Source organism: Nyctereutes procyonoides, unplaced genomic scaffold (genome assembly GCF_905146905.1).
Source record: "Nyctereutes procyonoides isolate TBG_1078 unplaced genomic scaffold, NYPRO_anot_genome, whole genome shotgun sequence".
Taxonomy (NCBI): domain Eukaryota; kingdom Metazoa; phylum Chordata; class Mammalia; order Carnivora; family Canidae; genus Nyctereutes; species Nyctereutes procyonoides.
The window spans coordinates 23,759,819-23,784,232 of NW_026575128.1; the positions used below are offsets into that span (position 1 = coordinate 23,759,819).

Below are 24,414 nucleotides of genomic sequence, written 5' to 3' on the forward strand. Positions count from 1 at the left end.
CCAATTCCTTGTGTGTATACTGTGTGAATTCTCTCTCTCTTTTTTTAAGATTTTATTTATTTATTCATGAGAGACAGAGAGAGAGAGAGAGAGAGAGAGAGAGAGAGAGAGAGGCAGAGACACAGGCAGAGGGAGAAGGAGGCTCCATGCAGGGAGCCCGACGTGGGACTCAATCCCGGGTCTCCAGGATCACCCCCTGGGCTGAAGGCAGGCACTAAACTGCTGAGCTACCCGGCTGCCCTGTGTGAATTCTCTTTACCATAAAATAAGACTGATGAATAAAGAGATAAATTGATTTCAATCATAAAACCATTATGCATACAAATGGTACATAAGCTCACTGTTTTTGGAGCTATTGTTTTTTTATTACTCTCCAAGATCAAGCATAAAATGAATACACTATTAATTATACCTCACTTTCTCACTTTTTAGCATTAATCTGCACAATACACTGAAATTACTTTTCACCCACTTCATGTTGAAATGGAAATATATATCCACGTGAGAGTGGATATATAGTTATCTCCTCCACATTATTTTAGGAGAGAAACTATTCTCAGTTATAGGTGATCTGGTGATTTATACATTTTATGAAATTTAGGGACTTTTTCTTCTGAATGAGAAAATACAGGATCTTTGATCAAATTCTGGACTTGAATATCACAGGGCATGAGACTGAAAGAATACAGGGGTTTTCCAAGAGCAGAAGATAGTAAACCATCAAAATCATGAAATCAGAACATCAGAAATAGAAATCTCCTCAATCTTCTGAAATAAAAAAGCTGGGCCTTGTTTAATTAGGAGAATTCTGCTTCAGTGGTTTTATACGTTTGAACTAGGTGAGGACCAGTGCCAACCCCTCACATCACCCCATCACGGAAACTCATACCCTCTCGAGCCTCTCCTCCTCTGCCCACATCCAGCCTCTGAAATATGGGCATTCTACTCCAATACAACATTTTGAGAGTTTGAAACTAACTATTGAGATCCAGTCCTTCTTTTCCAAGTCAAGGGAAGCAAAGGCCAGAAGGAATAAAAACATTTTCTAAGGCAACATAATGATTTAGAAGCTGAGACTGTAATTTAGGTCTCTGGACTTCCTGTTTTGAGTTTTATAGAATATTCTCCATGACTTTAAGTAACAGACCATGAGTTGGTGTACGCCTGAGGTCTTCCTCAAGTTTTTAAATGTTTGTGTTTCTCTAAGTGTACAAGAGATAAGGCATTGAACTGTATATGGAATCGATTCCAAGCAGAGGCACTTTTATACTCACTCTAGTGTTGTTTCTTTCAGCTTTAAGTTCAGAAATTTCTTCTTCCTTTTCTAGAAGTTGCTCCCTACAGGCGTTTAATTCTTTTGTCAGTGCAGCAAATTCCTGAAAAAGGAATAAATATATTTGAAGCTATATTTCAGATATTTAAAATAAAATGTTTTCCACAGGAATAAAAAAAATAAAAATATAAACTTGAATGTAAAAAAATGGGAATAATAACTTCAATGACTGGCTTACATATATATTTCTGTTATTAAATCAATTTGATTCCAATGTTCAGAAAATACTAAACCATGATGTTCAACATTCACATTTTATTATAATATGTTGTTTAGGTAAGTGAATATAATATGTTTCAAAATGTATCAGATACATCACATTGAAATTAACATTGACAATATACTAATAATACAGAATTATTGAAATGTGGCTAATTTTGTGAACAACAAAAATCTTATACTTTCATTCCTATTCAACAATGTTCAGACTGAGCATACTAAATCATCAAAAAAAAAAACCCACAAAACCAAACCAAACCACTACTAACAACAACCACAAAAAAATCCTACTAAATGTGCTATTTAGAGATTAAGAAGTTCATTTATATGTTAACAAGATGAGAGAAGAGAATCTTCCTCTTACATTTATTATTTATTACTAAATAATAAATATCTAAGAGTTAATAACATCATCCAGCAAATTTATGCCTTGCTCAGCCTTTCCCTCTGAAACATAAGTTCCATGTGAACTAGGACTTTATTTGACTTCACTGCTACAATCTCAATGTCTAAGACATCCATAGTATTTATTTTCAGTAAATGAAAATGGATCATGGTGCTATAAAAAATATTGATGGTTCTGGAGTAATCTTCTCTCTGTGTGACAAATGACAATTTGGAGGACTCTTCAATAGCTCCTCAAAATAGGATCAGAAATTGTGTGATCTCGGTATTTTTACCATGAAGCAGAGTTTAGACACAGTAAAGATTACATAAAAGAAAATCAAGAAACTTACTTAATTATTCGGCTACTCCAATTTATAAGAAAATACCATTTTAAAATAATTTTGAAAAATAGTAAAGAGGTCTTTGTTATCATTATGATTATCTTTAAATCATTTAAAGTGATTTTCAGTAGTAAAACTGATGCTTGTCAAATATTTAAATATTTGGGAAAACAGCTCCATGCTGAGAAAGTACTGTCAGAAGATCAAAAATAAAATGAAAATCAGTGAGACAGTTTTGGTTAACCTAAACTCTATAAAGGCAAATATAGTCAAAAGTAAATCAATATGATGATTATGCAAAGCTGGGAAAGGTTTAGGGTTTATATTTTTGTTTGCTTCAAACCACTTATTTTGCTGAGTTTCTTTCTCAGTGGCTTTAGCCCAAATGAGTACTTCAAAGACCTCAGAGTAGACTTAGTGCTTAGAATGAAGATGAAAGAGTTCATTGTTACATTTAGGCTGGCATTATACAGAAAAATGTTTTCCCTCCTGATTGCTGCCTGTTTAAATGTTGTTGATAGTCTCTGAGCATATTATTTAGTGGAAAATGGAAATAAGCAACAAGTAGAAAACAATAAACATTTTCATAAAAAGCAAAACTTTATAAAAACAGCAGAATTTTGCTGGAGAAAAGAAGAAAATGATGATGCTGTATTATATATTGTTAACATATAGGCATTTAAAAGTAATCCTATACTTATGAATATTATAGACAAAATCAAATCAAATCTATATTTGACACAGAACAGTTTTTAAAAACTTATATTTAGGCCTATCTTTCTAGAGATTTAGCTTACTATCTACAAAAAGATAAAATATCCAAAGGAAATATTTCAGATAAAATATCAGAGGAAATATTTCAGAATTTTAACATGAGGTATTTCCAGGTATTAAAATAAGAGGTGAGCTTTGGTGCTTTTTTTTTCTTCCTCCTATGCATTTTTATCATCAAAACTCTCTACAATCAAGAAATATTCTTTAATGCTTAGAACACAAAGAATATAAGCGCACTGAAACAATCATAGATTCAAAACCAAGGACAGAAATTGGTCATGATGTTATGGGTGATAGATGACTTTGGATTTTTTATTTGTTATCATGGAACTGAATATGAGCAAGCTTTTTGGTGTCTCCATCTATTAAGATTAACTTTAAATTTATTAACTTCCTAGAAAATTTCAGGCCCTACATTGACATTTTTTATCTCCTCTTTCTCTCTAAATAACCCATGGGGATGTCTCACTCCCATTTGATGGCTGAGGAAGCTGAAATACTAAGACTCAAGTCCAAGTTCATGAAGTTCACAACCCATACACAGTGAGTTAGACTGTGAATATGGTTTTCCAGAACGCTTGTCCAGTAGTGTCTTTGCTCTCTACCATTTGATTGATCCTACCTATTCATCACATTTGTAGGATTCAGATTTGGAGTGCACTCAGCAGTACTTTTTTTTCCTTATCTGAAGCATTGGATAACCATTACTTACATTCACCTGTGTTATCCTTAATTAGTCCAAAGGAAGTATGGGGAACTAGGAGGCCGAAGGCAAAGTGTGTCTTCCCCGCAGAGCAACAAGAATTAGACAAGTACATTCTGTGTATCTGGGACTGCCATAGAGGCAGACACCTCATACAGAGTCACTCATCAAATGTTTGTACACTTTCCTTTGCTATTTCTCTTTCTGTATCTACTTCTCCATCCTTACTGTTAAAATGACCTGAGTTTTATATATCTTTTATGAGATGTTAATAACACCAAATATAATTAACACTGATTCAGCCCTTACAATATGGCAGGCATTCTGCCTGGCAATTTATTTATTTTTTTTAAAGATTTTATTTATTTATTCATGAGAGACAGAGAGAGAGAGAGAGAGAGAGAGAGAGAGAGAGAGCCAGAGACACAGGCAGAGGGAGAAGCAGGCTTCATGCAAGGGTGCCCGACGTGGGACTCGATCCCGTGATCCTGGTATCATACCATCAACTGAAGGCAGACGCCCAACTGCTGAGCCACCCAGGTGTCCCACTGCCAGGCAATTTATATTGATTATCTCATTAATCATAATAAAACTCTATAACAAAATACTAGAATAACACTAAATAAAACTATATACTCTTATCATATAATCTAGCAATTCCATTCCTTGGCATTTGCCCAAAGGAATGAAAAACTATGTCCGCACAAAAACATGCACACGGACCTTTATAAGGGCTTTATTCATAATTGCCAAAACCTGAAAGAAACCAGATGACTTTCAATAGGTGAATGGATAAACTTTGGTACACCCAGACAATAGAATATTATTCAATGTTGAAAAGAAACGAGCCAGCAAGACAGGAAAAGACATGGAGGAAACCTAAATGCATACTACTAAGTGAAAGAAGCTATTCTGGAAGGTTGTATATGGCATGATTCCAGCCACATGACAAAGGCCAAACTATGGAGGTCAGTGAGTGACAAGTTAGGTTGGGGGAGAGCGATGAATAGGTGGAGTGCAGGGGATTTTGAGGGCAGTGAAAATGCTCTGCATGGAAAAATGTTGGATAACGGTCATTATGCATTTGTCTAAAACCACAGAACGTGTAACACCAAGAGTGGAATAATCACCAAGGGTAATGCGAGCTGCCGACTTTGGGTGGTAAAGTGGTGGCAGTGTAGGCTCCTCAACTGTAATGGATGCATCACTTTGATGGGGGGTGTTGATAAATGGGGAGGCTGTGCATATGGGGAGGCGGAGGGCATATGGGCAATCTCTGTACCTTCTCCTCAATTTTGCTAGAAACCTAAAACTGCTCTAAGAATATAAAGTCTTTAAAAAAAATCTTACTGAGGCCTAGAGGAGGTAAGAGATTTGCCCAATGTTAGGTAGTCAGTCAATGGTACAGGTGGTGACAATTTGCTGTTTTTCCCTTCTGACCACAGACTTTCCTTTTCCAATTTGTTCCTCTTTCAGTCTCTAAAATTGTATCTTTCTCAAGCTCACAAAACTTTTCAGAGCTTCTTACTTTCAAACACACCAAATATAACAGACTTTAACTTTCAAAATTCAAACTATCTAAAACATGGCCCTTTTATAATTAATTCACTCTATTTCTCATCAAACAATGGCAATTACCCTTTTGAGGAGGAGCCACTTTGCTCTGCCCTGAGCTTGGCATTTTATGTGAATTACCTAATCTTTTCCCTATCTCTCAGATGAGGATGTTGAAGCTTATCAGGGATAATAATTTGCTCAAGGTCAGTCACATAGCTAAAAATAATCCACCCTGATTTCAAAACTCTGTAATTTCTACATTGCCTCCTTTTGTCTGAAAAAGCAAAATCATCAAATTTCTTAACAGTCTCAATTGATACAAACGTATCATCCTTTCTATCCATCCATCCATACAACATTTATTGGGCGCCTACGACATTTCAGACCCACTGCTAGGTGTTGAAGATCTAAAGATAACATAGTTGCTACACTTGATCTCATAGATCTTTCAGAAATCACATTAGAGGCACATTAGGGATTTTCGTCCCTCAAAACCCATCACTAAAGTGACACATTTAACTTTTTAGTCTACCCACTTAGAGACATTGCTAATTTACAGGTGACTCTGACCCTGTAAAGCTTCCTTCTCAGAAGATGTCTTTTGCAACTACCACAGATTTTCCTTTCCTGTTTCAATTGCCATCTTTCCATTTCCTCATCTCTCTTCTATTTCTTTCATTCACATACTATCCCTTATTCCTTCCACATTCTCTCTGCCTAACTAAATTTACTTATTTATTTTTAAAAGTTTTACTTATTTATCTAGAGAGAGATAGAGTGAGCAGGAGGAGGGGCAGAGAGAGAAGGAGAGAGAGAGAATCTTAAGCAGACGATGTGCAGAGCCAGAGCCTGACAACGGGCTTGATCTCATGACCCCGAGATCATGATCTGAGCTGAGATCAAGAATCGGATATTTAACCGACTGAGCCATTCAGACACCCCCTAATTTATATTATTACCAGTTAGCATTATTAATGTTCTATAGTACCTTGTCCAAAATCTATTAATGCATTTACTGAATTGTTTTTAAAATAATTGAATTATGTTTTCATCTCCTCCAAGTAGCAGTATGATCCTTTAATGCAAGGTTGTTTCTTGTTTATTTTTATATCCTTAGGATTTAGCATAGTTCCTGACAAATTATATGCAATGAATCTTTGTTATAACAATAAATGATAGTTCATTTTCCCTAAGCTTTTAAATTTGAATACCAAAACAATATATAAAAGGTATAATTGGGTAGTTATTTCTTTTTTTGAGTGAGATTTTTAGAATTTGCTCCACATACAGTATGTCTGATATCCTTTTTACTTTGTAGCAGTTATTTTTGTCTGCATCTAAAATATTATCCTGTGCCATATTCTACATAGCAATGGCATTATTGTCTATTATGTTTTGTTGCATGTATATAAAGTGGTACTATTGTTCCCAATGATTCATGTACTTAGATTTATCATTTGTTCATTGGTTATATTGTCTTATTCAGTGTCAAAAAATACATATTTAATCTATGTTATTTCTCTAGTTTCCCAAACTACAGTCTATAGAACTGTATCTCTATAAGATTCTCAGAAAAAAAATCTATAGCCAAATGAATTTAGGAAATGATGTATGCTATATATTTTGCCCTTGGCAAAAAGGCATATTTGGAAAAATATATGCCTTTGGAACTGTACTATAGGCATCAGAATATCAGAGATTGTGAGGAAAGTTGGGGTTGTGGCCAAGAATTGGGAACAACCTGGGTTTCCATCTATAGAAAATGGGGGAATTAAATATAGCACATGCACATAATAGAATGTTGCGCAAAGGGCAGAACAAATAGGCTAGATCTTCTTATAGCAACATGGAAAGACTTCAAAAGTATAATTTTGAGTGAAAAAGGTAAGAAAGAGAGAACACAATGTGGAACACAGAGTATTTTCAGAAGCTGAGACAGCAAAGATAAATGTTAGAAGAAAACTTCATTCATACTCCACCATTTCTGAATTCAAAGGAGTCTATAGGAAGAGCTGAGTTTGCTTTGAGTCACTGACACAGGAGTAGTAGATCAGTTACCAGCCGCAAGCCATATTCAATAACTTTCCAGACCAATCATTTTCTTTCCCAACCATAGTCTGCCCAAATTCCTACTTTTCCCCAGGACCAAAATGACTTTCCCTACTCTATTTTTTTCTTGGAATTTTAAAGAGTGGTCAGAAAACAGAGTGCCATGTAAGTATTCTCAGACCAAAGAGAACATACTGCTCTTTCCTAATAAGTACTCATGCACCCAACACACACACACATGCGCACACACATGCGCGCGCACACACACACACATTTCTATGAGCACTCCCTGTATATTGACGCTATTCTAAGTGCTAGATAGATGATAAAAAAGGAAGCAAGTTAAAGTCTTTGCTCTCAATAGGTTATAAGCATTTAAGCATTCATCATTCAAGCAACTTTTACTCAAGAGTGAATCATTTTGGGATGCCTGGGTGGCCCAGTGGTTGAGTGTCTGCCTATGGCTCAGATCATGATCCTCAGGTCCTGGGATTGAGTCCCACATCAGGCTCCCCACAGGAGGCCTGCTTCTCCCTCTGCCTGTGTCTCTGCCTCTTTCTCTGTGTCTCTCATGAATGAAGAAATAAAATCTTTAAAAAAAAAGAGTGAATCATTTCTAGCTATATCAATCAGTCTCAAAACTAATTCAACTCACCATGTAGATTAATTCCTTTAAAATATAAAGCAAAAATAAACTATTGCTACTATATCAAAATAAAAAAGCCTCTGCACAGCAAAAGAAACAACCAACAAAATTAAAAGACAACTTACCAAATGGGAGAAGATATTTGCAAATGACATATCCAATAAAGGATGAGTGTCCAAAATATATAAAGAACATACACAACTCAATACCCCCCCCAAATCAAATAATCCAATTTAAAAATGGGCAGAAGATATGAATATACATTTCTCCAAAGAAGACCATACAGATGGCCAGCAGACACATAAAAAGGTGCTCAACAGCATTTATCATCAGGGGAACACAAATCAAAACCACAATGAGATATCATCTTAGACCTGTCAGAATGGCTAAAGTAAAAAACTCAAGAAACAACAAGTCATTGGTAAGGATGTAGAGGAAAAAAAGGAACCCTTTTGTGCACTGTTGGTGCAAATGCAAACTGGTGTGGCCACTGTGGAAGACAGTATAGAAAAAATTAAAAACAGAACTGCCCTAGGAACCAGGATCACACTACTATGTATTCACTCTAAGAATACAAAAACACTAATTTGAAGGGATATATGCACCCCCATGGTTACTGCAGAATTATTTAGAGGAGCCAAACTATGGAAGGAGCCCAAGTGTTCATCAATAGATGAATGGATAGAGAATGTATGGTATATATACACAATGGAATTTTATTCAGACGTAAAAAAAGAATGAAATCTTGCCATTTGCAACAATATGGCTGGAGCCAGAGTATAATGTTAAGCAAGATAAGCCAATCAGAGAAAGACAAATACCATATGATTTCATTCATCTGTGGAATTTAAGAAACAAAACAGTGAACAAAGGGGGGGAGAAAGAGAAAACAACCAAAACACGGACTCTTGACTATAAAGAACAAATCAATGGTTATCAGAGGGGAGATGGGTGGGGGACAGGTGAAAACAGATGAAGGGGATTAAGAGTATATACATCCTGATGAGCACTGAGTAATATAAGCTGTTGAATCACTATATTATACACTTGAAACTAATGTCACACTGTATAACTACCCTGGAGTTAAATAAATAAATAAATAAATAAATAAAGCCAAACAAAAAATATTTTTTCTTTTATATATGTGTGTATATATATAAATGTGTGTATATATATATCTGTATATATATATGAATTGTGAATTCATATATATTAATTTCCCAAATTCATTTGGCTATCTATCCATCTATCTATGTATATAGAGAGAAATACTTTTCTTGTTAGTATCTTAAAAAAACTGAAAGCATCATTTCTTACACCAAACACAAGTCATCTAATTTCTTTGCACCCCTAATTCCAATTTATAAGTCTTATAAAAAAAAGCTTGATTAAAAGATAATCTTAACTATATGGGGCGCCTCGGTGGCTTAAAGGTCTGACTCGGTTTTGCCTCAGGTCATGATCTCATAGATCATTAGCTCTCTCTCTCTTTCTCTCTATCTCAAATCAATCAATCAATCAATCAATCAATCAATTAATCTAAAAAAAGAGAGAGATTAATTCCAGCAAAGCCAGTATGAGTTCCCATCTGCCCCAGGTCTGTTAGATCCCAGAGCAGAGGTAACTTGCCTTTGTATCTGGGCCTACTGGCATCAGAGCTAAGGATGAACTTGTGTAATTCAAGTGTCTGAGCTGCTAATATTTCAGATAAAAGCCCTTAGGTCAGTGAATTGTTCTCAATGGTTTCGTGCAAAGAAGCTCCTCTTGTTTTGCTTCCTGTACGGGCTAAAAGTGAAAGCTATATGGGCAAGACCAGGATTCCCTGGGTTTCTGCACCTAATCACGTTCTGTAGAAGTAACTTGGGCAGGAGGAGAGCGTTGAGATTCAGAGCTTCCTCTGGCCGTTGTTTCTCTTCCCTTCTCATGCCTCTTTTCACTCGGGAAATCACCACAGCCTCCTAGGCTGTCCCTCCTTGGACAGATGCAGAACATTCTACTCTTATATATGTTCACCTTTAAATGCATTTTCTGATGTTTAATATTAAATATAGGACTAAAATAGACCAATAACTTCTCTCTTTTCAGGATGGTGTGCTTACTTGAGGGGGCTGATTTGGAGGAAAAAAAAAAGAGGACATATTTTCTCATTAACTAAATGTTTGAAAGGCCTTGACTTAATAGGTGAATCCTCACCTCAGAAAAGCAGGGCAGGAGAAGCTGCATGACAAGAGGGGAATTCAACCTTTTAATTGCAAGTCATTGACACCAGGCAGCAGTCTCCAGAGTAATCTCTGACAATCCATTCATCATAATTACAATTTTAACACTCTTTACCCTCCAATTAAACCTGCATTCTCTAATCTTGTGGGCCACTTTATTAATTAGCCGGCAATGGCCTTATTTCTGCAGTATATCTGAGTATGTACTGGCTAAAAAAATCATAAGTGCAAACCAGTCTGAGAAAGAAGAGAAAAAATAAAGGGTGAACTGGAATTCAGCTTCACTATGCACCAACAACAACCTCACCAACCACAAAAAAAGCATCTTTTAAGTTTATTCTCCAACCATCTAACATTTGTGCAAATCAAAAATAGCTCTGAGGAAAGCATATGGCATGGAAGCATGCTGACTTGACCATCTAGCATTTAAATTAGACAAAATTAACAACTTCAAAATGTTTTTATAATGACTTCGTTAGGCTGTACCCCCAATTTACTATATTTTGGTGTCTCCTCTTTTGAAAATTGAAAATTCCTCTAGCAATTCTATTTGTAGTGGAAAGCTTTGGATTTTAAATCTACATTTCTTTGGATATAACTGCACATAAATTTGCATGTATAATGATACATATCTCCTGCCCTACACCCTAGAACATATTTTTCTAGAACAAATTAATAACAGAAATATTATATTGAAGAGATGAAAGCAAAAAACAAAATGTCTTAATATATTCCTTAAATTACATATATATGCACATCTCAGAATATAAGTTATAAATTCGCAAGAGGCTGTAGAAACTCAGCTTGGAAATTAAAAAACATGTGTTTTACAGAAATTAATACCCCATCCATCGCTCCCTCTTTCTCTGTATGTACATATATACATATATATATTTATTTTTATTATTCTTATTGCTACATTATGTTATGTAATCAAATGCAGTGTTAATGACCTCTGGTCTCATAATTGCCTCCTAGCCTTGCATGAGCTCAGGAAAAGCTGTCATCCAAAATTAGTGTGTGAAACAGCCATGTCTCATGGTCAGCCCTGGGCTAGATAGCTTGAAGGTAGATCGCCTATACAACTAATACAACTTGACAGGCACAACTGGACTCTCAGAGTTTTCACAGAAATTGTTGACTAAGACTGCCCAATTTAGAGGGAAAATGGGATTTAAACTCCATGCAAATAGTCTTTTGTGCCCCCTTGATTTTTTATGTATCCGTATTCCCACAAGACACTGGTGTTGTCTTTTCCTTATAATTGCATGATAGAAAATTATGTTAATGTGTTAAGGTGACCTGAAAGATGTGGGTCTGTTTAAAATCAATTATGCTACAAGAACCATTTTACAGGGGCACCTGAGTGGCTCGGTGGTTGAGCATCTGCTCAGGGCGTGATCCCCAGGTCCTGGGATCGAGTCCCCACATCAGGCTTGCCGCTGGGAGCCTGCTTCTCCCTCTGCCTGTGTCTCTGCCTCTCTCTGTGTGTCTTTCATGAGTAAATAAATAAACCTTTTTTTTTTTTTTTTTAAAAAAAAAGAACCTTTTTACATAGATAGACATAGGTACTGGGTAGCTTTTGTTTTCAAAAACCTTCCAATCAAGCAAACTGGCATCATCTAAAAAGTGGATGTTTGTTGAAATAAAACACAAGTGCTGTCAGGCAGGCTCAGGCTGTATAGCCATGAAGCCATGTTTTTACCATGCCTCACTTATTATATTCCCACTGAAATGATCCTATCTTATATCACACCTCTGCTCTGCTTTCTAGTCTTTAATTTGTCTATCTGTGTACAGCACTGCCCTGAGTATCAGATGCTTTTTAAAGGCAGCTGTTAGAAATGATTCAGGTTTGTTGCTGAATACTAAAGGATGGGCAATGCTATCATAGATTGGTTGGGGACACATTTAGAGGGAAGTACATTTTTCAGTATCCCAAAATTGACTACTCTGTCTACATTATGACCTCTGTGGGCCTAACGTACTTTTGCCTTTGTTGGCCCCTTCAATTCATATAAAGTACTAAGATTTGTATTTTATGATTGTGTTGATATAAAGATTAACATAATCCAGACTGATTAATATTCATTTTTTTCTTTAATTTTAAAGTAATTGGAACATGTGCATGGGCCCTTAAGAATACTGTGAGCCCTAACCAGTGCTTTCACTGTGCCTCATGGGCAAACTGGCCTTATACTCTCCCTCCTCATAGAAGCCATATGTGGCTTGGTCCAAATAGTACCAATTTCAGGGAAAACAGAGCTAGGTTCATATCTAGGCTAATCGTAGTGAACTTTTGAAGCTACAGTTGTCTGTCCAGGCAATGTAGGTAGCAGCACCTTCTTATGCGATTGCTGTGAGTAAAAATGAGATCATTAGTCCATATGATCTAACAATTGTGCTCCTTCATATTTATCTGAAGGAACTGAAAGCTTGTGGAACAAAAATCCCTGCATATGGATGTTTATACTAGTTTAATTCACAATTGCCAAAACTTGGAAGCAACCAAAATGTCCTTTGATGGGTGAAGGGTTAAATAAATTGTGGTACATCCAGACAATAGAATATTACACAGTGCTAGAAAGAGATGAGCTATCAAGCCATGAAATGTCATAGAGGACCCTGAAATACATACTACTAAGTGAAAGAAGCTGTTCTGAATAGGCTACATAGTGCATGATTCCAATTATATGATATTCTGGAAAAGTTAAAACTATGGAGACAGTAAAAAAAAAAACAACAAAACAAAACAGCAGTTGTCATGGGTTGAGATGGAAAGGGCTGGGATAGACAGAGTACAGAGAGTTTTGGGGGTATAAAATACCCTGTATTATACTATAATAATAGGTACATGTTATTACACATTTTTCTAAATCTGTAGATCATACAACACCAAGAGTGAACTGTAATGTAAACTATGGACTTGGATGACATTGATGTGTCAATGTAGATTCACCAATTGTAGAAACTGTACCACCTGATAGGGGATGTTGACAATGGGGGTCTATGCATGTTGATAATGAGGGAATCTATGTAAACCTAAGTACCTCCCTCTCAATTTGGCTATGAATCCAAAACTTCTCTACAAAAATAAAATGTTAAAGTGAAAAAAATAATAATGAGATAATCAATGCAAATATGACTAGTGTAGGTCCTGGTTACAACAGATGTCCAAAAAAATGACATACACTCTGTAATGTTTGAGCCATGTGTATTCTACATACAATTTTGTTTTCTTCTAAGACCCAGTTTTCCATATTAGAGTAGTACATTTCAGTAGATGCTTTAGGAAATCATGCACTTTTCTCTCCCCCACTCATGGCAACTGAAATGCAACTGGAGAGTCATATAAGCGACGTAAATAAATCAGTTAAATAAATGTCATTGAGATCTCTACTCCCTGGCACGCGCGCGCGCGCGCACACACACACACACACACACACACACATTTTTCTTTTGGAAGATCCTAATAATAAATAGGGACAGCAGGATTGCTCTCTAGAAGAGAGGATCCTACTGTATCATTAATGGAACAGCATGATAAAAATGACTGATATTAATGTAACACAGTAAAAATACTCAGCACATTTTTATAAGAGAAAATGGCTTATTGTACCAGTTTGTTCCTTTGCATGGAGGATATTCTTACTCTTCCATTAATTTGGTTAATATTACCTAAAACACATCAAATAACATTTTCTGTTCTCTAAGCATAATGTTAATGTTTATAAAGATAGAAACTATGAAGAAATTACCTGGAAATCATAAAACTGTTCTTAAAAGCCCCTACAATGCATGTGACCTCAATCTGCTATAATTCCCTCCACACCTCTCTCACTGCATCTATTTCCACTACCCTGGGGCTTACACAACTCTCAAGATATTGTCAGGAGTCCAAAGTGAAATTATAGGATAAAACATATTTGAGGAGGTTGCAGTGAACCCTTCTATTGGTTGCTATGAGATGCTGTTTGAGAGCAGCCCAGCTGCCTACAAGTCTGGCCAGAACCCAGGGTTATAGCCTAAGCCTTTTATAGATTTCTTGACTCAGGTGAGTAGGATGGACCATTGTTGAGTGAAGATCCCTCCCTTCTGGGTTCTGGCTCTAAGTTTGAGTAGCTTTCCAGATCCTAACTTTGAGTAGCTTATCTAACTCCCAAATCCTGTTGTCTGTCCCTCTGCATATTATTACTGAAATGACAAAGACAGACAAACTCAATGGCCTAGAACCAAGACTGAAGTTACACAGTTCAGGTATCCTTTCCATTTAACCTGCTCCAGCTTTTCCTCAAACAGGAAAAGTCCTCAGGCCTGGTCTTATTGTGATATATGAAAATAAGATATAATAAAAAAGAGAGAGGAAGCTCATCAGAGAGAAATCCTAATGCAGGAACCAAGCCTTTTAGTTCTCTAACCCAATTAATAAGCTTGTCCTTGAGCTTGACTCATTTTTACAGAAAGAGAGGGAATGAATCTTTTATTCTTAACAAAGTCCAAAAATACTTTTTGCTTATTTGGTGCTTGAAAATAATTTGGAGACTTATTAAAACTCAACATTCTAAGCACATTAGTAAAGTCACCTGGCCCAGTAAGCATTGTAGCTAAAGCATGTCAGGGCTGAGTCATTGCCAACCGACAAGTCTCTTGGCAGGAAAAGCCAATTTTCAACAGCTCTGACGGTGTAAAGCAGGAGGCATGTTTGACAAGATGCTGCGTATTAATTTAAAAGGCTTTAGCATCTGGTTAGGTAACACCTGCTGTGGCAAACAGTCCCAGGCACACAAAATAGCATTCAGGCTGAATATTTAAATCTCCCTACATAGCCCAACAAAGCTCTAACTCTAAGCAAAACAAATCTAAATCATGTCTCTGATCAACAGAGTTATAATTATATAGCCAAAAATATTTGGGCTATGACATTGTTTGCTATTCACAGAGTTAAAATGCTCCAGTGGGTGCCCTAGAAGTTATAAAGGATATTAAAACATATTGTCCTGCCATGGGTGTGCAGCATTTAGAAGAGGAACATCGCTCAGAGAATAACAGTTTGTGTCCTATTACATTGTATTAATATAAAAATAAAGCAGAATTTGTCAGTGAGAAAGGGGAGGGAATGGCAGCAAATAACAGAAAAAAAACCAATCCACAGAAAAGAAAGAGCTGGTCAGGGTCTTCTAAGCTCTCTCTCTCTCTCTCTCTCTCTCTCTCAAAGGGAGTCAAGTCTTAAGGATCACAGTCATGTGAGAATAGGGGTAGAGACAAGTATATATGTTCTGGAATTGTCAGCACACACTATTATGACATGGTGCCATTAAATGTTCCAATAACGTAACATGCTCTGAGCCCATGGATACCAAGAAATATTTTTAGAATAACTGAATTTTCTGTTTTTCCTGCAGAGAAGAGACTTGCCTTTGTCAGCTCAGTTTGGATAGCAGTTCTGCTTGACAATTCTATTTCTCACCATAAATTAAAAATTGACATTTTGATCATTTCTTTATTGACCTCATAAAATATTACTGAATGCCTAATATGTAGGAGCTCCTGTAATTTTTTCAGACCTTATAATGTGTCCAATGGTGAAACAGACATGGTAAATAAAGCAATTATAGAACAGTGTGATAAATGCTGTGATGGGGGATATTTCCAGGGTCCTTGGCATACACAGGCACAATTCAACTATAACCCCTGCAGGAAGTATGTGTATGGAGGGAGCACCTAAGACATGTGAAAAATGACTAAGAATGAGCCAGGCAAAAGGTATGTTGAGTAAAATACTTCCCAGATTAAGGAAACAGCACAAAGAACTTCCTAAAGTCAAAGAAAGCAAACAAACACAACACTTAAGTACACTAATGCTGTAATGCTCAGAAAAAAATCATCAGAAAAAAATCATCGGGGTAAGCCATGATGTTGGATTATGCACTGGTTTCTCAGATACAACACTAAAAGCTCAAGCAACAAAAGAAAAATAGATAAAATGGACACTATTGCTATGGCCTGAATTGTGTTCCCCCAAATTGCTATGTTTAAGCCTGAATCCCCAGTGTGATGGTATTTGGAAATAGGGCCTTTGGGAGATCATTAAATTTCGATGAGGTCAGGGACACCTGGGTGGCTCAGCAGTTGAGAATCTGCCTTTGGTCCAGGGCGTGATCCTGGAGACCCGGGATCAAGTCCTGCATTGGGCTCCCGGCATGGAGCCTGCTTCTCCCTCTGCCTATGTCTCTGCCCCCCCTCCTCTGTGTGTGTGTGTGTGTGTGTCTCATGAATAAATAAATAAAATCTTTAAAAAAAATTCAGATGAGGTCATGGGGGTGAAGCTCTCAGGATGCGATTTTTGCCCTTATTAGAAGAGGAAGAAACACCGGAGCTCGCTCTCTAGGATGTGAGGACACATCCAGAAAGCAGCATGTGTAAGTCAGGAAGAGAACCTGGCTATGCTGGTACCCTGAGCTCAGATTTCCAGCTTCCAGAATGGTAAGATAATACCATTAGTGTAAGCCATCCTGTCCATGGCAACCCAAGCTGACACCGTCAAAATTTTGACACCATCAAAATTAACTTCAAATGAGGTCATCCAGAAAGTGAAAAGACAACCCACAGAATGAGAGGGAATTTTTGCAACTCATTTATGTTATAATGAGAACTTGTTTCTGGAATATATAGATAATTGTTACAACTCAATAATAAAAAGACAAATAACTCAAAGAATGAACAAAAAGTCTGAATAGACAGTTCCCCAAAGATATACGAATGGTCAGTGAGCAAATGAAAAGATATCTGACAGCATTTATCATCAGAGGAATACAAATTAAAAACACAATGGGATACCACTTCACACCCACTGGGATGGCTGGAATCAAAGATAAATAATAACGTGTGCTGGCAAGAATGTGGCCAAGCGTCATATACTGCTAGTTGAAATGTAAAATGGTACAGCTGCTTTGAAGAAACAGTCTGGCAGTGTCTCAAATGGTAAAACATAGTCATCTTATGATTCAGCAATTTCACTACTAGGAATATACTTAAGAAACTGAAAAACATAAGTCTACATGGATGTTTATAGTAGCATCATTCATTACAGCTAAAAGGTAGAAACAACCTGAACAAACAATTGAAGGATGGAAGAAAAAGTGTAATATATTCAGAATATGGAATATTATGCAGAGATAAACAAAATCCTGATACATGCTAGAACATGGATAAACCTTGAAAATATTATGCTAAGTTAAAGAAGCCAGCCCCAAGGGGCCATGTATTGTAGAATTTGATTAATGTGGAATGTCCAAAGTAGGCAAATATATAGAAACGGCAAATAAATTAGTAGTTCCTAAAGCTAGGGGAAATGAGTTTGGAGGAGGTGACAGTTAAGAGATGTGGAATTTCATTGGTGGATAATGGAAATGTTCTAAAATTGATTGTGGTGATGGATGCTTAACTCTGTGAATCTAATAAAAGCCAATGAATTAACTTTAAATGGGTTAACTATAATGCATACCACGTTTTATTGTACTTTCCTTTATTGCACTTAGCAGATAATTGTGTTTTTTTACAAATCGAAGGCTATGCTAACCCTGAGTGGGACAAGTCTGTCAGCACCATTTTTTCACGGCATTTGCTCACTTTGTGTCTCTGTGTCACATTTGGTAATTCTCCCAATATTTCAAACTTTTTCATTACTATTATATTAGTTATGGTGATCTGTGATCAGTGATTATGACTCCCTGAAAGCACAGATGACGGTTAGCATTTTTTAGCCATAAAGTGTTTTTAAATTAAGGTATGTGCACTGTTTTCCTCAGACTGTTGCACACTTTAAGTTAAACTAGGCTGTTGCACACTTAACAGATTATAGTATAGTGCAAATAGGACTTTTATATGCATAGGGAAACTAAAAAAATCATTTGACTCTATGTGATATTCGCTTTATTGCAGGGGTCTGGATCCAAACCCACAAAATCTCCAAGATATGCATATAAATGGTGTGTGAATGATGTTTCAATAAAACATTAAAAAAAAAAACTATTAGTTCTGTATAGCTGCAGTGGAGTAAAAACTATGCTATTTGTTCTGGTCTTTGATAAAAGGAATGGGAGCCATGGAAGGGATTTAAGCAGGTAAGTGACATTATTAACTTCCTCTTCCTTCATACGCATTTAACTACCACTCAAAGACATTGAAAAAACCGAATTTCTGGACTTGCCCCGCAGAGGGCTGGATTTGGACCCAGCTAAATTTATTAAGGTAACAATACCCCAGCATACTCCTTTTTAATAACCATTCAGTCTTCTTGTGAACATCTAATTTTTCAATTTCAATGACACTTGCTTATTGTTGCTACTGGAAATTTCTTCATTCCTATCTTCTTGATTTTCTTGGTGTCCCCTCCCCAGCAACGGAAGATAATAAAAACACTTTACATAAGAAATATGCCATTGTTCCTTCTTCTCCCAGGGGACTTCCTCTAACATCTGAATCTTTCTGGTCTGTAGAAGCAAAAAGAACCTTAGAATGCTGCTTTCTTGGGAAGCGCTTCACAAGACATATTTTTCAAGAAGACTGTAAATGGAAAACTACTTATTTATATTCTTAACATTTTCAACTGCTCATAAGAAATCTTTGGCAAAGACTTAGCCATGGTACCTGAATGGGTCAGTCCTATTAAGGGTCCGATTCTTGATTTTGGCTTAGGTCATGATGTTGAGGTCATGAAATTGAGCCCCATGTCAGGCTCCACTCTGATCATGGAGCCTGCTTAAGATTCTCTCTCCTTCTGCCCATCCTGCCTCCCCACTCTGTGTGCTCGCTCTCTCTCTCTCTCTCAAAAAAACAAAAAAAAAAAAAACAAAAAAAATAATAACAAAAACAAAAACAACTAAAGTTAGGAAAATTTTTGACTCATCTGTATTGTATAGATATTTACTCATTTATTAAATAAGCCCATCAATATTGAATTGCTACCTAAACATACAATGCATAAAATTGCATAGAGAAAGTGAAATGTATAATCACTAAATAATGATTGAATTTTATTGACACCAGCTTTCTATAGCTGTATCAAAAAACCACATGTGTATTGACCCTCTATCCTCCCTTGCCTGAGACAACCTGAAATAATCACTTGTTTCTTGAAACAGTCTCATAATATCCGTCTTGTTGCAACTTCATGCAGCAGCTGTTTACTAGCCCAGACTGGTACCCAAGATTAATCCTATTTGTCATTCTGCTCTGGAATTACATATTTTTTTAGACCTTAAAAAATTAAAGTGTTTCAAATAGCTCAAGTTAAAAACTTCTACTATAGTAAGTTCTTCAACTGCACAACTATGACTTAGATTACCATCTTGTGTTTACAGGCATAAATTAGGCAGAGAAATCAACATGGAAATGCTACTTCATTTGACAGAGGGTCCATATTACTCCTTCCTTTTTTTTTTTAAGCTAATGTTGCTTGAGAAAATTAAAAATAGCTGGGAGTCAAAGTATACATTCAGATGTTCTTTCTTCCCAATTTTATCTTTTGGCGTTAAACTAGTTTATTTAATAGTATACTTCAAGAGAAAGAACACATTCTTTGAGTGAGAATTTTATTCAGGAAAGAGTAAAAGGAGGTTATAACTCTCAGAGAAGAAAACATTTTTAACACATTCTTTATGTTGAGTTTTTATATTTTTTAAACAATTCCACACTTGTAAATATGTACTAGCATCTAGTTCCATTCTGTAATAACTTCATTGCTCTGAAATGTAGTTATTGTCTTCATTGTGTTCTTTAAAAACCCTGTATCTATTCTTCACCGGTAGTGAAAATCTAATTAGTGTTTTAAATCTCTGTTCCCAATATATTAAAGAGGGGTTAGTCTTCTAATTAGCTATAAGCTTGTTGATTTTGCTCTATGCTTTGACTAGATCACTCTTAGAACCATTTGTGTGGTGATGTCAACGGTACATTGATCCACAGATCAATCCACAGAAGGTGGATCCTGATTGAAGAATCTTGACAGATGTGAAATGTGAATTGTTCAGAACACAGTGATATTAAAACATTAATAGTCGTTTAAAATTAATGAGCATTTTAGGATAGTTAACTCTCATTTTAAATTATTTATGCCACTCTCCCTTTGACTTTTATTAATCTAGGATAGTAAATCTTCAGTTCCCAGTAAGACAGAAGACTAGAAGTTTTAATTCTAATCCAGTATAAAAAAATCTCTGCATCTAGATGGTAAACTATGAGCCCAGAACTAAGACTTTCTGGCCTCTGCTATATTGCCAGTTTTTCACACTGGGCCAGTCATAGAAATTGCATTTGTTAAACAGAAACAAGGTTAAACTGTTCATATTTAGTAATGACAACTTTAATGCATGTTAATAAGCCTTTTTAAGAAAAAACTAGTACAATTTTTTCTCATAAAGTTATTGATGAATAAATTTTAAGACATGGCATACTAGTTTCATTCTTTGTAAAGTGTTATTCTTTAAATATTTTACCCTTATATGCTGTGTATTATAATTCTAATAGTCAATATCCTTGAGAATAGAATTTGCTATTTATTGTTTCTTCTGATTCCAGCACAAGGCAGCTTAGTTCTCATGATATAAAAATAGTGATTGTAAGCTCATATTTGGTTTACCTTAATCTGTGGGAATTCTTTAAGGTCTGGCTGAAAGAAATTCCTTCACTGAGAATTTATTTTTCCTTCTGCTAAGCACTATGAAGCAGGGACTACTTAAGTTTAAATAATTAATAAAAATAGAACTCCTACTCTTTTCAAGGGCAACATTGTCGTTAAGCATTGTTATTTTTTCTAAACCTAGTTTTCTAACTTGGATTTATACTGATAGTCTTCCTGACATCTGTTTGCTGATGCTGGATTTCTTCTAGGTTGCCCAGTCTCTGAGGGGGTGGCCCTTTACTGGTTCTGGATTTATTTAGGGGTTTCATTCCAATTCCCTTTCTTCCTCTTCTGTTCCCAGTTTACCCCAATGACATCAAATCCAAGTTTCTAGTTCTTCAAATCAGCAAATGTCTTCAGGTTGCGCCAGTCATCCGAAAACACCATACTGCTATTTCAGTGGCCTATTTGGTGTGTTTATGTAGGCTTTTGTACTGGGAAGGTTTCATATTTCATATTTCTGCCACATTGGCAGAAAGTAGAAATCAAACACAATAATATATTTATTGATATTTGTATTAAATGATAAATCTAAATGATCATTTATTCAACATTTTGAAAAAAAAATGACTGTCACATGTCAAAATTGTGATGGCATCACAAAGATGAATAAATTCTGCTTATGGCCTAAGGAGGTAACAGACTTGTTCCAGATATATTGTGATATATATATTATATTGTGATAAATATTAGAAGTTATTTTATAAAAGTGGAGATAGAATTTTTCTTTAATTCAACTATGCATCATAAAAAGTCATATAGAACCTTCATTCATCCTTGCTGGCAGGATTACAAAATGGTGCAGTCGCTTTGGAAAACAGTTTGGTACTTCCTCAAAATGTTAAACATAGAGTTACTATATAACTCAGAGATTCCGTTTGTACTTATGTAACCAAGAAATATAAAAACATATGTCTATATGAAGAAATTACATGTGATTGTTCATAGCAGTATTATTCATAATTGCCAGAAAATGAAAACAATCCAAATGCCCATCAATTAACGAATGGATAACCAAAATTTTATCTGTTGAATGATAGATCTATACAATGGAATATTATTTACCAATAAAAAGAAATTAAGTATACTGAAATATACTACAACATGGATGATTCTTAAAAATATGATAAGTGAAATAAATCAGTCACAAAACACCACGTGCTGTGTGATTCCAATTAAGTGAAATGTCCAGAATAGACAAGTAGTAGACCAAGAAAATAGTTTAGTAGTTGGCAGTGGCTTGGAGAGGGGGGAGTGGAGAATGATCATTAATGAATACAAGCTTTTTGGAGGAAGGGGTTATAAAAATGTTCTAAAATTAGACAGGCAGCCTGGGTGGCTCAGGGGTTTAGCACCGCCTTCAGCCCAGGGTGTGATGCTGAAGACATGGGATCGAGTCCCACGTCAGGCTCCCTGCATGGAGCCTGCTTCTCCCTCTCTCTCTATCTCTCTGTCTCTCTCTGTGTCTCTTAAGAATCTATAAAATTAGACAGTTATGAAGGTGTATAATTTTGTGAATATGCTAATGAACACTGAGATGTACACTTTTAAAAAGCAAATTTTATGGTACATAAATTATATTTTAGTAAAGTTCTAAAAACTATAAGGGAAATAAAGTTATACAAAGTATTTAAAAGTCAATATGGAGAAGGACTTTCATAGAAGATAGTTTTCTAATTTCTGAAGTCTAGTATTTTCAGTTCTATAGAATATAGATTTCAAGCTGAATTAAATTCTTTGTTGCACACTTGGGAATTTATAACATTATAAATGCAATCATTTCAAAGCACTTTATAGAATCACCCCTCGCTTTTTTTTTTTTATTTAGTGAATATATAAAAGTAAATTAGTTCTTGCCCTTGTGAGGAAAATGGAAGTATCTCTAGGGGAGGAATCATGTTTAAAATGCCCTACTATTAAATTTGTGGTACTGTATTCCAGAAGACACTATAAAAGAAATGTGATACTGCCTGAGTAAAGGTCATTTCCTTACTAATAATTCCATTATAGTCTAGGAATTTTAGTTTCTAAATAAGCCCGGGATCCCTGGGTGGCACAGCGGTTTGGCGCCTGCCTTTGGCCCAGGGCGCGATCCTGGAGACCCGGGATCGAATCCCACGTCAGGCTCCCGGTGCATGGAGCCTGCTTCTCCCTCTGCCTGTGTCTCTGCCTCTCTCTCTCTCTGTGTGACTATCATAAATAAATAAAAATTAAAAAAAAAGCCCAAATAAAAGGCCTGAAAGATCATCAGGTTAAAAGTCAAAAGCTCTTCAGATAGGTATAATGGATAAATTTTAAATATTAGTTCACACTGTGTTAAGCCCAGTTCTATAGCAGACATGTTTAAATAAGGTGTTTCAAGTGATGCTGATTATCTCATAGAGTAAACAAAGCAGGTGAATAGTTACGGGATAGCCTTCATGGTCAAAACGTGTACAACGTGCTACAGAAACACTCTGGAGGAAGTGGGATTTATGGTGAATATGGAGACAAGAAATGGTTTCAAAAATACTGTTTTCATATTGACCAATATATTCCAACACTCACGAGCTTTATTTGCTGTCATGCTTCTACACTATTCAAGTGCATATATTCTAGTTTAGTTATACTTCAATAAGTTGAATTAATAGCAACATTCCTTACGGTACCTTGAAAATAAATAAGCATTAGAACTGCGAGTACACATTTCATAATAGGTCAGACCCTTATTTTAGCAAGAAATACATTAGACCATATTGGATCTTCTCAGCTTTTAAATGTCCACTATAGGTTTCTGTTTGGTTGTCATTTAATGCTTTTCTCCATTAAATATCTCCCATTAAAACTACCAATAACATTGCTAATTTTAAGTGCTAATAGTTTTATTACAGGATTAAGATTTACTAATCACCTAATGCTTGAAGATTCCATTTAAAATGTCACTATTTCGATGGGTCATCAATTCTTTATGAGTTTAGGTTTGTTTTGCTTGGGTGAAACTTGCTGCACTGGATTGAAGTAGTTGAGACATCGACCAAAGTTCTTCATTTATGGCCACTACGAGTTTTGTTTTCAGAAAGTAGTTAATGTATTAAACTAATTAAAATGTTATCCATTATAAGTATGATAATGGACTTAACAGTGAATTGCTATCTTTCAACCTCAAGATTTCCTAGAGAAAAGGTTACCTTTCAATACCAAGCTTTTACTGAATAAAATTGAACCTTCGGAAAACCATTTCCTCTCTTGACTTCACATTTCACTTAGCTCATTGCTCATGATATACTGCCATATATTTTCAGGGTTAGAAATTAAATTAATTTTTAAGTACAGCATAACTGATAAGATCAATAATAATAACATCACATATATTTTTCAGTATATTTTAAGCACTTAGGCACCTTGTGTTGACTTACTTAGTATTCATAATACCATATGATGTTGCAACTCTATCCCATTTTTGTATGAGGGGAAATGGAGGCACAGAGAATTTAAGTAATTTTCCCAATGTCTGATATGTTTTAGT

The 24,414-nt window shown here is 35.7% G+C and overlaps 1 protein-coding gene across 2 annotated transcripts in view; it reads right to left on the reverse strand.

Moving 5' to 3' along the window:
* The window catches only part of PPFIA2 (PTPRF interacting protein alpha 2), a 465,700-nt gene that overhangs the window by 188,394 nt on the left and 252,892 nt on the right, over positions 1–24,414 (reverse strand). For both annotated transcript variants that reach the window (XM_055341560.1, XM_055341561.1), the window contains exon 3: positions 1,275–1,376. In XM_055341560.1, coding sequence (XP_055197535.1) covers positions 1,275–1,376 — 102 coding nt within the window. The remainder of the gene's footprint in view (positions 1–1,274; positions 1,377–24,414) is intronic.